Source organism: Apostichopus japonicus, chromosome 14, assembly GCF_037975245.1.
Source record: "Apostichopus japonicus isolate 1M-3 chromosome 14, ASM3797524v1, whole genome shotgun sequence".
NCBI lineage: Eukaryota > Metazoa > Echinodermata > Holothuroidea > Aspidochirotida > Stichopodidae > Apostichopus > Apostichopus japonicus.
Genome location: NC_092574.1, coordinates 9,859,922 through 9,876,044, shown reverse-complemented (window position 1 = coordinate 9,876,044; position 16,123 = coordinate 9,859,922). Strand labels below are relative to the sequence as shown.

Sequence of the window (16,123 nt, the reverse complement as noted above, 5' to 3'; positions counted from 1 at the left end):
AAAATTTACAGTGATTTGACTTGCATATTTGTGTACTTGTTTAAGCGCTTTGAGGCCTTTGCATAAAGCGCTCTATAAATATTTGCTTATTATTATTATTATAAAATAACAACAGTATAATATCATTTTGATGACGAACATGATTCTTTCTCTTTTACAGGACGCTGGTTACGGAGAGAAATCCTTCTTCGCTCCGGAAGACGACAACGAGGAAGACCTTCAAAAGATAGATGATGAGGCAAGTATCTTAGTTTGTCAATATGGAATGTTTTATAGTTCACTTCTGGCTTCGTATTTGCCTCACGATTTAGGAAACCGAACGGAAGCTCATTAGACGCCCTTCTCCGGGTGATGGTCGTGGATGAACACCATCTTGTAACCAAGCCTTCTCTTTGGATGAATTGCTTTTAAGAGAATTATCGGGTAATTGTATAATGGTCACACCCAATGTTGCTCCCAGGACCGCCCCTCAATATTCCCTCCCAAAGACGAGTGCACCCTGCAGCATCTGACCACTTTCTGAGATGCTGATATGCCGAATTCATGAATGGTTTGGCTTAGCGACACTGCAAAACATCAATTTTGAATGGGTGAGATTGAACCTGTTTCCTGGTGAGGTTTTGCAACAGGTACCCTAATGGTGTGTGTGGTGCACTCTCTGACCGCTACGTCACGTACGAACAGAAATTGAAGCAAAATTGAAACAGAAAGCTCCCGTGGCGTAACTTTAGATTAAATTGGGTTAAGATTCTCCAGTATTCTTCCATCGTGGTTCGTGCATTGAGCATGAGCTGATTCACCGAAGGCTATTCAGTGTGTTCGTATATTTGAAAAGGGCTCTGTTGAAACTAGAGGAAAATCTCCAGGTCATTGTTTTCACATTTGAATATTAGGTAATTAGAATGTGTGTTAAAATTCAAACTAATAGATATTAATTAATGAAAGTGTAAACTTATTCTATGTGCAGTCAACCATAGCTGACAGTTGAAGTCACGGCAGGTCAATATTGATAGTAATGGTTTTAGGAACACAACATTATCCATAAAGTACACAAAAATATGTTGCCATTTGTTTTCTTGATTTCCGTCATACAATATAACCATGTTAAAAACCAAAACAGCATGATCAAAGTTATTATTAATTTGTTCATACATTTCAGTCGCTATTATGGAACTCCTTTTAGCAAAACACAAAAATCCAAAATGCAAACTGAGTTAATACTGTAAATTGGACATCCAACCGACATCAAGTAAAAGTTACAAGCCAATTCCGATCCTCTCACATTCACATGTTGCTGCTTAGCAATGTTATGATAACTGCCTTCCAGGCTAAGTATTAGTTTAAGTTCTGCCTAGGCTAGGAAAAAACAATTCTTGCTTGACCGGACATGTCTTGTTCTTCTTTCATCTTCAGGTTAAAACCGCTCCTTGGAACACGACGAGGGCCTTCATATCGGCGATGAAGGGAAAGTGTCTGTTAGCCGTGACCGGTGTGGCCGACCCCACGGGATGCGGAGAGGGGTTCTCGTACATCAAGGTGCCAAACAAGCCTATTCAGGCAAAGGTAAAGAAAACAAAACAATGAATTTCATTGTCTTATTCATGGCAACAGAGTGTCATATCTAATTCCCTATCTTGTGTTTCTTTTGTGCATTTTGTCTTGTGACTATTATTACATTTTCTTAATTTTGCTTTAATATCTTGTGAAATACCTGCAAATTCTTACGTTATATGTACTAACCACTGTCGTGCACTTTTGCATTTGTGGGGCATGTGTGCCATGTTTGCAAAACGTTTAACTCAGACAGCAGTGGTTCTCAAGTTAATACTTTCCTATGAGTGCCAGAGAGAAACATTGGAAGAAGCAAAAAGGCCTGCACCCTCAGAATATCGTTATACCTTGATTGAGTGATGTGTAGGGAACTAAAGGGTTTTAGGCTGAATCAACCAATAAGAGCAGGAGTAAGGTGCGTGGAGATTTTCATTCTCATTGGCCAGACTGAAATATTTTGTGGGGCGGATTTGACCTGCACACTGGGTGTTGAGATGCGTATTAAAGCTATATAGTAACAAAACTTATGCACTGAAAATCCAAGATATACCTGTATTATGGCAAAACAGTTACTTATAGAGCAGTGGCATTTTGTATCATGCTAGAGTATTTATAAACATACGAGCATGTAATATTAGTTGATTTCGTGATATTTCATTTGGGCTCATTTAGTTTGTTTGTTTTAATAACATGTTTCATATATGTGACCATTATCTCTTCGTAGGATGAAGCCAGTACTCCCCAGCCATCCAAGAGGACAGTAACTGGGACAGATGCCGATCTAAGAAGACTGAATCTCAAGCAAGCCAAACAGATGTTGAGAGACTTTGGAATATCAGAGGAAGACGTCAGTATTAAAAGATGTTTTTAGGCATTAATTTTGCTCTAGTTTAACCCTCTATTTTGATTTTGTTTTTCAAATCCGATAAAAGAACGTAATTCATCAGTTTAATTTTGTCAAGTTTCTGTTCAAATAAAATGATTGTAAGGAATAGTTTTATCTGAGAACGATCATTGTCCCGATACGTGCTATCCAAGGTTTGGACCCCTCAGCAATTTTATTACCATTAAAGTTGTTTATAAATAAACACAGGTGGACAAAGATTAGGCCACATGTGACCAACCCATGGGCAAATTTGCTTTTGCTGTAACCCTGTTAATGGGGCCTGTTGAACCTTAAAGAGGGAAGAAAAAAACATGAATTTTAAATTTTGTTGGGAGTCTGCACATATAGGGTGCACTTGTGGTAGTATATAACTTTTATTTTCTGTATTATGTAATATTACGATTTATGGTACTGGTGTGGATATAAACTTAAAGTGATGCTGGCTGAATACTGCTTACAAACCTTCACTTTGACCTGTAAGACCCAATTCCTCACCTCTCTCCTCCCCCTCCCTTCCCCCTCTCCTCCCCCTCTCCTCCCTCTCTCCTCCCCCTCCCTTCCCCCTCTCCTCCCCCTCTCCTCCCTCTCTCCTCCCTCTCTCCTCCCCCACTCCTCCCCCTCTCCTCAACCCCTCCTCCTTCTCTCCTCCCTCTCTCCTCCCTCTCTCATCCCCCTCTCATCCCCTGACTTCCAAGTATCCCATTTGCTGTTGGCAGACTTGAGCTATAATTCTTCACTACTTTTGGTGCCCATTTTAGTTGTAATTTTTCTTGTTTTTGTCTCTGTTTGATGTCCACAGATCAAGAAGTTGTCCAGGTGGGAAGTCATCGATGTGGTTAGAACGTACTCGACAAAACAGGCCAAGTCCGGGGAAAGCGACATCAACAAATTTGCCAGAGGGAATCGTTTTGGGATCGCCGAGCACCACGAACGTTACAAGGAAGAATGCCAAAGGATATTTGAACTTCAGAACAAGTATATTTATCATGTCGACTTACGGTTATAATCGTAAAACTGTATTTTGAGTCGGAAAAAGTGGAAAAGGATATTAAAGCAATTTCCTGCGCGTTGTGTACGGTGTGTGATTACAAAATTGGAAGGCAAAATGATTTGGAAACATATACCACACAATTTCCCCCAAGCATTTATTCTGGTAGTCATATTTCCATTAATAAACAAACTTAGGTGGCTCTTGTTTCCATCATTATGCATGCGGCATTTAGATTCCATATGCTTGTGATTGGTCACCATTGATATTTAAATATGTGTTCGGAAAAAGAGGGGCAGGCTTCCATGTGGGAATTTTGAGGGATATTGGGACATGTGCAATTTGATTTGAACAGTCAAACCACAAAGTTACCTCAAAACTTTCTGATATATTGAAAACTCTGTGCATTCCATACCAGAAATCAATTAAATTCCATTATTTGAGAATTATCCAACACAATGGCACTGTTTAATTACCCCCCCCCCCTTTTTTTATATAATAATTTTGCCAACGACAAGACAGTTTTCGTCGTAGCATTATTGATTTTTTCAATAAAGAGCACTGTTTAATTACAGAAAATTTAAAGCAAAAAAGAAGATACCAAAATGGTCACCTCTTATGAAAATTAAGGGCTTAACTTGGCATGGGGGGGAGGTGTGTGTGTGCACACAACCCTCCAGTACCCCAATTTCTGTTGGCCCTGGAATAGGACCATTCATGCACAGCTATTCCTGTACAATTACAAGACTCATTTCTGTCCTCAATATAGAGCTAACGTTTTCTGGGGGGTTTTTGTTCTCAATTTTTCTATTTCAGAGTTTTAGCTTCAGATGAGGTTCTCTCCACTGATGAGGAGAGTAGCTCCGGGGGAGACGACAGTGACTTTGAAGAGATGGGAAAGAACATTGAAAGCATGCTGACCAATAAAAAGACAAGTACACAGGTAAAACTGCTATGTGACGACCGTTAAATTCATCTCTGGTCTTTAGTTTATTCTAGCTTATTAGTTGTTGCATCAATAGGAGTTTTACTGATAGGAGGTGTTTTTGTTTGTTTGTTGGAAATCAAGGAGAGCTTATCGCTTGTCTGTAATTTAACAACAGAAATTAGCAACAGGCTTCCAGGAATGTCACTAATCTGCCTGTTATAGTTATAGGTTTGCCTCTTGTTTAAATCTGCTAACAAAGCACATGCATAAATTACTATCATATTTAGAGATACAGATCTGGTCAGTTCAGATATGGTCGCTACCCTCGTCAACAGTATTTCTGTTTTCTAGTATCACTCATATTCTGCTATTTTTGCTACTGCACTCTGTGTTATGTTTTCTTCTGTGTGATAACATGAGTAAATATGAATTGAATTGGATGGATATGTCTCGTTTGAGTTGCATGGAAGGACCGTTAGTTCGTTGGGGTTCATTTGGGTACATTGGGGTTCATTTAGGGTAATTCAATCATTGGGGTTCATTCATTGAGGTTCATTCATTCATTCATTGTGGTTCATTGGGGTACATTTTATCGGTGGTGAAGAATAAAGAGTATACAAGGAAAAAGGAGAAAAAAAGAAATTAAAGTTAAGTTTGGACTGTTCTTGTAGCTCATTCTTTTTTTGTAATAGTTTAAACACTGAGTTTTAAAGTAATAATTAAAAGATATTTCTTTGATTTTTCTTTCCAAATCATCTCATATTGGTAAAAAAAATAATGGATGAAAATCTTGGCTGAGAGCCAAAAAAACTGAAAATAAAATAAAGATTGTGTAAATTTGCATGATTTTCTTCCTCAGTTATCTCATGAAAGGGAAGAGGCTGAGAGGAAAGAGCTGCAGAAGATGATAATGGGAGAGGACTCTAAAGATGGGAGCAAAGAGAAAAAGAATGGCGCCAGCACCCCCACCCCTGGGGGGAAGGAAGATGATACCGCATCGGTCCAAAGCTTTGGATCTGCTCTGGTGAGAGTAACAGATTGGACTAAATTAATTGATTGATAACTGCAACTAAAATAATAAAAGTAAGGCGTAAAGAGTTAATTAACGATGGAAACCTGACTAAGAGATTATAAACAATTAGGAAGAAAAGCTTTAAAAATATTTTGGCTAGAAATGGGGTATGTTTTGAGTATGTAAATATTACCCTTGGCTCTCTGGGCGACCATGTGGGCAGAGTTTGGACAAATTCAAGACACTACTGCTCTCTAGGATGGCTACGTAGAATTTCAGCATTTATTTATTTCATAGTGCACCGGAGAATGAAAATTTGGGTGCTGTTATTGTTTACATAGCTATGATTCCTCTTGTCAAGATATTAACCTTTCAAATATGCAAAATAAAAATAACTGCAAATGCTTGTTTGAGGTTAAAGTGATGATCACGTCAGGCCTTATTTTAACCTTGATCTATTGTCTTGTAACTTGTTAAATAAACTTCAACCAACAGACTGGACGAAGACTGAAAATATACAGAACCTTCAAGGACGATAACGGAAAGGAATACGTCCGAGTCGAGACGGTCAGGAGGCCGGAGATCATCGAAACCTACGTGCGCATACGACAAACCAAGGACGAGAAATACATGTAAGTTATATCGGTGGTAGGAATCCATAGCAACGGTAGCAATGAAATTTGTCTGTTGTAGTTTGCATACCTGCGCATACGACAAACAAAGGACGAGAAATACATGTAAAGTATAACAGTGGGTGGATTCCATAGCAACGGTAGGGATAAAAATTTGTCTGTTGTATTTTACATACGTGCGCATACGACAAACCAAGGATGAGAAATACATGTAAGTTATAACAGTGGGTGGATTCCATAGCAACGGTAGGGATGAAAATTTGTCTGTTGTAGTTTACATACGTGCGCATACGACAAACCAAGGATGAGAAATACATGTAATTTATAACAGTGGGTGGATTCCATAGCAACGGTAGGGATGAAAATTTGTCTGTTGTAGTTTACATACGTGCGCATACGACAAACCAAGGACGAGAAATACATGTAAGTTTCAAGGGTGGGTGGAATCCATAGCAACAGTAGGGATGAAAATTTTTCTGTTGTAGTTTGCATCTGTGCACATATGTCAAACCAAGGATGAGAAATACATTTAAGTTATAACAGTGGTAGGAATCCATAGCAACGGTAGGATGAAATTTGTCTGTTGTAGTTTGCATACGTGCGCATACGACAAACAAAGGACGAGAAATACATATAAGTTATAATGGTGGGTGTAATCCATAGCAACGTTAGAGATGAAAATTTGTCTGTTGTAGTTTGGAGCAAAAAGGAAAAATTAATACATAATAAACTAGGAAATTAGAACCAACAAGCAAGTAAATAAAAATAAACCTGGTGTTTGTATACAGATCCAAATTGGTAGTTTTTAACCAAACTTTTAGTTAGGGAATTTCATCATTGTTGTTACCAGTTCTGACATGAGTCAATTAAGTTGGAAAGTGACATGATTCCAGAAATTTTGACATACACTTCCTATTGAGATAAAACAGGGTGACTTGCTCTGAGTTTTATGGGCTGCTGTTCTTGCAACAATTATTTTCTTTGTAATATAAAACAATGTCTCTCCAGTTACTTCATTCTGTCATCTACACACGTTATTTTGCGTTACATGCAAAAACGACCACTACAGTGAATGTGTTTCATAATGTTATTTTGTGTCATGTGGTATTGAGTGTGTAAATCAATTTTCAGTTTTCAGTAAACGCTGACAATATAAGGAATGTATTTTTTGGTATGATGTGACATTGAACCTATTTACCTTTAGTTGTTACACGACTTTATCAGTGTTGAAGATAAGTATGTTGCAAGATTGTGACAGAGTGTATCCTTATTTCACATCTTCTCCACCCTGTAACACTACCCTTGATATTATGATGTTGTTACATTTGCAATGCTAATTTACCAATAGGGAGGAGGGATTGGAGCAGGGGGAGGGGTGGGGGGGAGATGTAGTGGAATGGAGGTCTCTCTGACCTTTATTTCACTGTTGTACAACCATCCAAAAAAAATTCACCAGAAACGTAATTTTGAAAATTATGAAATGAGCCGTCGTCCTTTCGATTTGTAAAAACAGCCGACAGTTTGCGCTTCAAGACGATAAGCACATCGAAGAACTTAAGAAAGAGAGAAGGCGAATCCAGGAACAGCTGAGAAGGGTGAAGAGGTATGAGGAGAAACTTCAAAAGGAAGGACAGAAACCAGAGGCGGCGGCAAAGTCTCCTGCCCTCACCAAGAAACGAAAGAAGGAAAAACCAGAGAAAGAGGTCAAGGTAAGTGCAAAATTAAGATGAGAAGATGATTAGAAGATGCCAAGAGTACTTCTCTTCGGCTAGGCATAAATCCATATTCATGACAATAGGTTTGAACTCATTGAAAAAACTTTTTCTGACCAAAGAACAAAATGACTTAATTGCTGGGAATCATGTAATTGTGAGTACAAGTTACAATACAAGATTTTTAAACAGCCTTGAGTACAGGTATGAGTACAAATCTAGTGTTAGGTAGTGTCAGTGCAGACAATATAAAGATATTAGCCAGTATACAGACATAAGATAACATAACATAACAATTAATATTTATATAGCTCTATTCCATCTAGATCATAGGGCTTGTGACACAGACACAAATTAGCATGGAAATAGGTGAGTCTTAAGATTACTCCAACCCGGGCAAACCAGTCAGTTTGTAACAGAGTACAACAGCAGGATGGTCTCTTGGTATATGTGTTGAGTACAAGATTCTAAGCAAGTATCTAAACTGGATTTCCATATCGTCCAAAGTACGAGTACAAATCAAATGGGGTTGAGTACAAGCACTGGCCACTATGCTAAAATGGGAGTACGAGCACAGACTGACTAAGAGCTCGATCAAGACAGTCAGTTTGTAAGAGTCTTGTAGCCTGAGTACAACAGCATGAGTACAAGACTAGTGCAAGTAGGATTCCTCCTAGGTATGTTCACGAGTACAAATACTAAAAAGCATGAGAATGAGGATTTCATCTGACACTAGTATCAAAACAAAATTTCCAAAACGCCCAGAGTACTACGTACAAGTACAAATCAATCGGGGCGAGTACAAGCACTGTCAACTCTGCTAGAATATGAAGTCCGGTCCGGTATGTGGGAGACTCGCAATGACTCTGCTTCTGTAATGTTGCTCTCATCAAGTTAAAACAGAAACCTGAACGATGAAATTGACTTTTTACTGATGTTGATTCTTTGTTTTCAAATCTAGATGAAATGTGGGGCTTGCGGACAAATGGGCCACATGAGAACGAACAAGGAATGTCCGATGTACGACAAGAAGCCGAGGGAGAATCAGCCGTCGGTCCTGGTCGCGATGACCGAGGAGCAGGAGGAGATGATGGAACAAGATTTACCGGCAGAGGAAGACGACGCCTTGGTGAAGACGGAGGGAACCAAGATTGTCTTTGCAAAGTCTGTTTTGGATCAGTAAGTTGGCTAAATATTCTCAAAAAATAATCCTAAATAAATAAAAAATAAACGTGAAGGATTTACCAGTTTGGTGATGTGAAATGGATATTGCCTCGCTTCCATTTGTTTTGATTCTGTTATTTGCATTTTTTTTTTTTTATGCTTGTGGAAGGAGGGACTTCAAAAAGTTGCTTTTGTTGTTGTTTTTTTTAAAGATAAAACTAAAAAAAAAAAAAAGGGGGGGTTTTTTTAATGAAAACTGTTGGAAGAAAAGATTTAGTCACTGTGGTAAATTTGACCATCTGATCATAATTAACTTTATTTACATAATTTACACATAATTAATTTACACATAATTAATTTACATAATTAACTTTATTTACATAATTTACACAATTAACTTAATTAACATAATTAACTGTACACGAAATTAAGGATATAAACTGAACTTCCAAGTGACAATAAAAATTGGACTTTGTTCTATTTTTAGCGCTGACACGTTAAGACGCAGGTCCCTGGTACTCCGATTTCCAAAAGAGAATATACCTGCTAAAAAGAAGAGGACTAATGACACAGAGGAAAGCCTTGATTATTTGAAGGTTAGTAAACACTTTATTATAAATAATGGCTGTCTGGTTATGTGGTTATGTCTGGTTATAAATAATGGTTGTAAAAGCATTATTATAAATAATGGCTGTCTGGTTATAAATAATGGTTGTAAACGCTTCATTAAAAGTCTGGTAATAAATAATGGCTGTAAATGCTTTATTATAAATAATGGCTCTCTGGTTATGTGGTTATGTCTGGTTATACATCATGGCTGTTAACTCTTCATTATAAATAATGGCTGTCTGGTTATGGCTGGTTATACAGAATGGCTGTTAACTGTTCATTATCAATAATGGCTGTCTGGTTATAATAATGGTTGTTAACTCTTCATTTTAAGTAATGGCTGTGTGGTTATGTCTGGTTATACATCATGGCTGTTAACTCTTCATTATAAATAATGGCTGTCTGGATATGTCTGGTTATAATAATGGTTGTTAACTCTTCATTATAAGTAATGGCTGTCTGGTTATGCGGTTATGTCTGGTTATACATCATGGCTGTTAACTCTTCATTATAAATAATGGCTGTCTGGATATGTCTGGTTATAATAATGGCGATTAACTCTTCATTTTAAATAATGGCTGTCCGGTTATGCGGTTATGTCTGGTTATACATCATGGCTGTTAACTGTTCAATATCAATAATGGCTGTCTGGTTATGTCTGGTTATAATAATGGTTGTTAACTCTTCATTATAAGTAATGGCTGTCTGGTTATGCGGTTATGTCTGGTTATACATCATGGCTGTTAACTCTTCATTTTAAATAATGGCTGCCTGGTTATGTGGTTATGTCATCCATTCCTCTAAGTATATGATGTATTGCGTGTGATATCTTAGCTTTTAAAGAAAAAAGACCTCTGTTTTTTAGCTGCATAATGATGTGAACTTGTAAAACAGGTTTACTGGTAGCATAGAAGGTCTCCACTGAGATCATCGTGGTTTTATACTGTTATCTTATGAGATTTTCCTGATGTTTTCAGCCATTCCTCTGGAATCCCTATAATCCATTAAGATTGCGAAGAGAAGCCGTTTGTCGCCTAAGGTGCAACTGTTACCCTTGGTTTGAAAAGTGGGAATTAGATAGTCTAGTTTGGTATGCTGAAAGTTGGAATCCTCAATTTTCTGATTTTAAAGGAACACGGACTGGAGAGAAGCAGTAATGATATTGTTTTAGTGAAGGTGAAAATGTAAACAACATTTGCAGATAAGAAAAGAAGAAAAGAAAATGTCCAATGTTGTTCTTTTATGTGTAACTTGATTTAAAAGCTTTATTTTATAGGACAGGTCAACAATGATGATAGTGATGGTGGAAGTCATGGTGCATTTCTGAGGAAGAGATTAAAAAAAGAATGCCCTCTCCTATTAATTGCGTAGCATGTCAAAAGTCAAGATATATAACTTACAATTTGTTTTGTTTTGAAAACTTTCAGAGAAGAAAGCAATCTATCAACAGACGAAGGACAGATCCTTTGGTTACTCTGGGAACATTACTTGAGAGTATTCTTAGTGGTATCAGGAAGATTCCATATGTGAGTAGTGGGTAGAGAGATATAATGGATGGGGGGGGGGGGGGGGGTTAGGTGGTGCTCCTGATGGTACCATCATAAGTTATGGCTTACTCTGGGTACATTACTTGAGAGTATTCTTAGTGGTATCAGGAAGATTCCATACGTGAGTAGCAGTAACAGAGTCATAATGGATGGGGGGGGGGGGAGTGGAGGGGGTTAGGTGGTGCTCCTGTTGGTACCATCGTAAGGTATGGCTTACTCTGGGTACATTACTTGAGAGTATTCTTAGTGGTATCAGGAAGATTCCATATGTGAGTAGAGGGTACAGAGTTATAATGGATGGGGGAGGGGGGGGGGGGCGAGTGGAGTGGGTTGGGTGGTGCTCCAGTTGGTACCATTGTAAGGTATGGCTTACTCTGGGTACATTACTTGAGAGTATTCTTAGTGGTATCAGGAAGATTCCATATGTGAGTAGCAGTAACAGAGTCATAATGGATGGGGGGAGGGGAGGGGGGGTTGGGTGGTGCTCCTGATGGTACCATAATAAGGTATGGTTTCTTCTGGGTACATTACTTGAGAGTATTCTTAGTGGTATTAGGAAGATTCCATATGTGAGTAGTGGGTACAGAGTAATAATGGAGGGGAGGAGGTTGGGTAGTGGCTCCTGATGGTACCATGTTCTCTGTTAAAATGGAATAATAGGCAGAGTCTTGTACAAAGAAGAAATGCCACCTCTTTGAAATGGAAGTTTAATTTAATCCTAATTTGAATACAATTGCTCACCTTTGCATGTTAATCTCTACATGTTGTCGCCATCTCTTTGCCCCCTCCTAGACTACACCGTTTCACACCCCAGTCAACCCAAAGCAAGTGCCGGACTACTACCGAATAGTGAACCGGCCAATGGATCTTCAGACCATACGAGAGGTAAGATCACCACATCCCATCTTTTGTTCAGCAGATGTTCATTTTTTTTTAAATTTTCTCTATGTGGTCACCTCTCTATTTAAAGTTTAAAAAATGTGTTATCAACAACACAAGACAAAATGTGCGTCTTTTCTCGGCTTTCTCTAGCGTATCCGCAGAAGACAGTACAAGTCTCGGGACGACTTCAAGGGCGACATAGAATCGATCGTCAGGAACAGCACCCTGTACAACGGTGCCAAGAGTCCACTGACCATGATCGCCTCCAATATGCTCTCATTTTGTGAGAAGAAAATGGCAGAGGTGAGAAAAATCCTAAGCAATACAATCCTTCATGATCTCACTCACTCATTCATGTATCTTTCTTCATCTGTTGCTTCTGTGTTTTTTTTTAAAATTTTTACGGACAATAAATTAACAAATTAAGGAAAAAAAACACCCTGGATATTTTCCTGTCCTAAGATCTGTTTTAAAGGAATACATGCCACCTATCTGATATTCTCAAAATGCCCAAAATACTATGAAAAGTGTCAAATTGCTATATAACTGACAAAGAGATGTATATGAGTTTTGTACACAGGAACTGTCATATTTTATACAGGACAAAATGCAGAGGCTATGAACATGCTAGACAAACTTTGAACACTAAATTTTTCTCTGATGGTTTGCCATAACAAAAATAAGTTTCTGACAAATTTGAAAATCAGAAGTGACAGTTTGATAAGGTAATTGTACATATTGTTGATACAAATATATATATATATATATATATATATATATATATATATAAATATATATTACTTATGATTATCAATAATACATATATATATATATATATATATATATAAATATATATATATATATATACATATACATATATATATATATATAATCCTATGCAGGGCATTAATGGAAAATGTGACCGACATTTCAACAAGCTGTCATTCTGTTTGTCAGCATTTTTGAGCTACTCACATTATGAGCATTAAAATTCAAGAAATGTTTGTCATGGAAATAACCGATGGCAGAATTTCATTGCTGTCAGTTTTCTGCATCACCAGATGAAAGTCTCATCTTAGATGGATGTTTTTATCCCAAGGATATGATTTGTGTCTTAAAAAAGAGGTTGCGGAACCTCTTTGTACGTCTCACAAGAAAGCACAGTGATTGGCTGCGATAACGGGAACAGAGCGGTAAATGCTACCTCCATTAACTCATCTCTTATCTGAAGAGATGGAAGATAAAATTCTTACAAAATGGAAACATTTTGGATCTTCCTGTCAATACCTGATTTGAAGACCACATTGATTCAATATAAGAAAATCATTAATTCAGCACCTCTGGGTATAACCGAGGCCCAACCATCCGATTAAGCCATCTGGGCTTCATCACAGCAAGTTCTATCCCCCCTGTTATTGCTTCTGATAGTGGAGTTGACATTTTACAGCGAAACCTCTTTTGGGGGCATTTGCTTTGAATCTTTCAAAGTTGATTAGTTTAATTGATAAGAGAGTCATGATAGGCTTGTCAAATAAGAGCATTTGACTTTTACTCATGAAAGATTTTCCCACTCATGGTTTTTTTCTGACATCACTGATTAATCTCTGCAGATAATGTTACAGATTTAGAAACCCCAGAGATTCCCAGCAATGGATTGAATTGATGTGGTTAGGGTTAGGGTTGGGGTGGGGTGGAGGAGAATTACTGAGGGAGAGATTAAGTCAGTGACCTACAAAGTAACACCCCTTGTGGCAAGTTCACTGATGCCTCACTGCTACATTCAAACCCAGATACCAATACCTTCAGGCGTGTTTACATATTAAAGGCATTGAAGACTCGCCCAAACTGCGTGCGGCCATCTGAAAAAGTTAACTTCCCGTTGCTTGCAAGTGACGTTTTGTTCGTGTTGCTACAAAATGCAGACAGTACAGTAATGAAACGTGATACCTTGTTATCTTTAGCTGGACCTGAGACGTCCATCACTGTATCGTTTATACACTATGCTGTGGGTATTGACCGCAGCTGTATGTACTTAACTGTACACTAGTGTCTAATTACCGACGGTGGCAAGCTGTGTGTGTATTTTCTGGGATCGATGGTGGCGTCTAACACTTCTGTTACACCTCATTCGAAACTAGGTCAGATTACCGGCATTAGACGTTTCTTTTTGCGCGAGTCTTCACACCCTTTAATGTGCAGCTGATTTTATCCATGTCATGTCAATCCAGCAGCTGCAACAGAGAAGTTAGTAGAACCTGATCGATTATTTAATCAATCCAGATAGTTAGGTCTGAAGCTGAGTATGTTTCATTGAAATGTATGTTTTTTATGTTTTATTTGTCTTTGTTGATTTCAGAAAAATGACAAATTTGCCCGTCTCGAGAAGGCAATTAATCCCCTGTTGGATGACAACGACCAAGTTGCTTTTTCCTTCATTCTGGACAATATCATCACATCTATGAAGGCAGTCCCAGACGTATGTACAAGCAGATTTAACAAAAAATATACAGATATCTTTCTCTCCTACCGATGGACCGACCGATTGATTGACTAACGGACTGACTGAATTAGGGACTTGGTGAACAAAACACTGATTGACTGGCACACTGACTTAGTGAAGGACTGACTGACTGAATAATGGACTAACAGATTGACTTTATAGTGAATGAACCACTAACGGACTGACTAATTGACTGACTGAATTTAGGGACTTGGTGAATGAAAGACTGACGGACTGATTGACTGGCAAACTGACTTAGTGAAGGACTGACTGACTGAATAATCGACTAACAGATTGGCTTTATAGTGAATGAAAGACTAACGGACTGACTAATTGACTGACTGAATTAGGGACTTGTTGAATGAAAGACTGATGGACTGATTGACTGGATAACTGACACTGATACTGTCTGACTGACAGACTGACTATTGTAAAATGAAATATATCTTGATACTTTAAATGGTGCAAATTAACTTAATGGCACTAGCTAATTCCACCCCAGTTCATGGGGAAATGTTGGCGGGATTTTAGTTACACTTGCAGAAATATTCCAATGCTTTGCTGCAATTTGGTTAGAAATGGAACAGATTTTCATCGAGTATAAATATTTGTGAGGCTTTCTGAAGGAAGTCAATGGCACGGTTCGTATTCCTGCGTTCGCCTCGGTGGAGAGATTTACAAAAAATATCTGTCTGCTCTGAGGTACCCCTCAAGTAAAGATTAATTACTAAAAGTATGCACGATTATCCACTTTAACTGAATTATCATTAAGTGTTATAACATATAAATCTGATCATTTACATAAAATTAAGATTAAAATTTTCTGGGTGTTTTACTGTAGGGAAACATAAAATTAAATAAATCAAATATTTAGTGTAGCTAAAACCTGGCAAAAAAAAGGAAAGAAAAACCAATACTAAAAAATTGCATGTTACTTGTTGAGAGTTTCACTGTCAGCTTTTGACAGACTGCTCCTTAACTCTTTTTGAGTCAATTATTTAGTGGTTCTTAAAGTAAAATTAATGACATTAAGAAGGATTGTCGAATTTGATAATTGTAATAGCCTTGCAGCAATTTTTTTTACAAAAATGAAAATAATGTGAGTGTTTATGAAAAAAAATTGTAATTCATCACCCTAGGAGAAGACCTACATTTTTTCTCGCTCATTGCATAATAACTAGCAAGTGTAAAAACATTTCCATCTGATTCCCCTGAGCAATTTTTTTTTTCATGTTGGATATTTTAATGCCACAAAAACATGTAATGTGGAGAAAAAATTATCAGATATTCCTTCATTTTGAAGTAAAGAAAAACTTGTCCAGTAAATATGAATTGTATGGGTAATGGAAGTTTAATATGGAACAATTCCAATAAATTTACCCAAACTAATTTTAAAAAAATGGTTTTTGATATAAGGTTTGATGATGGTTGTTTCAATTTTTTTTTTTTTTTGGTAACTAACAAACCCAAAGAAATATACTTTAAAGCAGCTTGTTGTGTGATAATGTAATTTCTCCTGATAGGAATAAAAATTGGTTAAAATAAGGCCAAAAACAGCTGTTTCAAACGCTCAACGAGAGTTGGTAAATTTTAAAGTAAATATCAAGTTCCAATGAATCTAGTCTTTCCATATTTTGAATATTTTGAAATATTTTGAAAGCCCATGTTCTTCTACTTCACATATATGGATCTGGGTAGAATTTACCTTCAAA

The 16,123-nt window shown here is 37.5% G+C and overlaps 1 protein-coding gene across 1 annotated transcript in view; it reads left to right on the top strand.

Moving 5' to 3' along the window:
* LOC139979516 (transcription initiation factor TFIID subunit 1-like) overlaps positions 1-16,123 on the top strand; it is a 41,834-nt gene that overhangs the window by 16,607 nt on the left and 9,104 nt on the right. The window contains exons 19-32 of the mRNA XM_071990401.1: positions 161-238; positions 1,414-1,563; positions 2,276-2,398; positions 3,237-3,412; positions 4,242-4,368; positions 5,213-5,377; positions 5,861-5,997; positions 7,511-7,706; positions 8,671-8,888; positions 9,361-9,469; positions 10,910-11,008; positions 11,822-11,914; positions 12,062-12,214; positions 14,268-14,387. Coding sequence (XP_071846502.1) covers positions 161-238; positions 1,414-1,563; positions 2,276-2,398; positions 3,237-3,412; positions 4,242-4,368; positions 5,213-5,377; positions 5,861-5,997; positions 7,511-7,706; positions 8,671-8,888; positions 9,361-9,469; positions 10,910-11,008; positions 11,822-11,914; positions 12,062-12,214; positions 14,268-14,387 — 1,944 coding nt within the window. The remainder of the gene's footprint in view (positions 1-160; positions 239-1,413; positions 1,564-2,275; positions 2,399-3,236; positions 3,413-4,241; positions 4,369-5,212; positions 5,378-5,860; positions 5,998-7,510; positions 7,707-8,670; positions 8,889-9,360; positions 9,470-10,909; positions 11,009-11,821; positions 11,915-12,061; positions 12,215-14,267; positions 14,388-16,123) is intronic.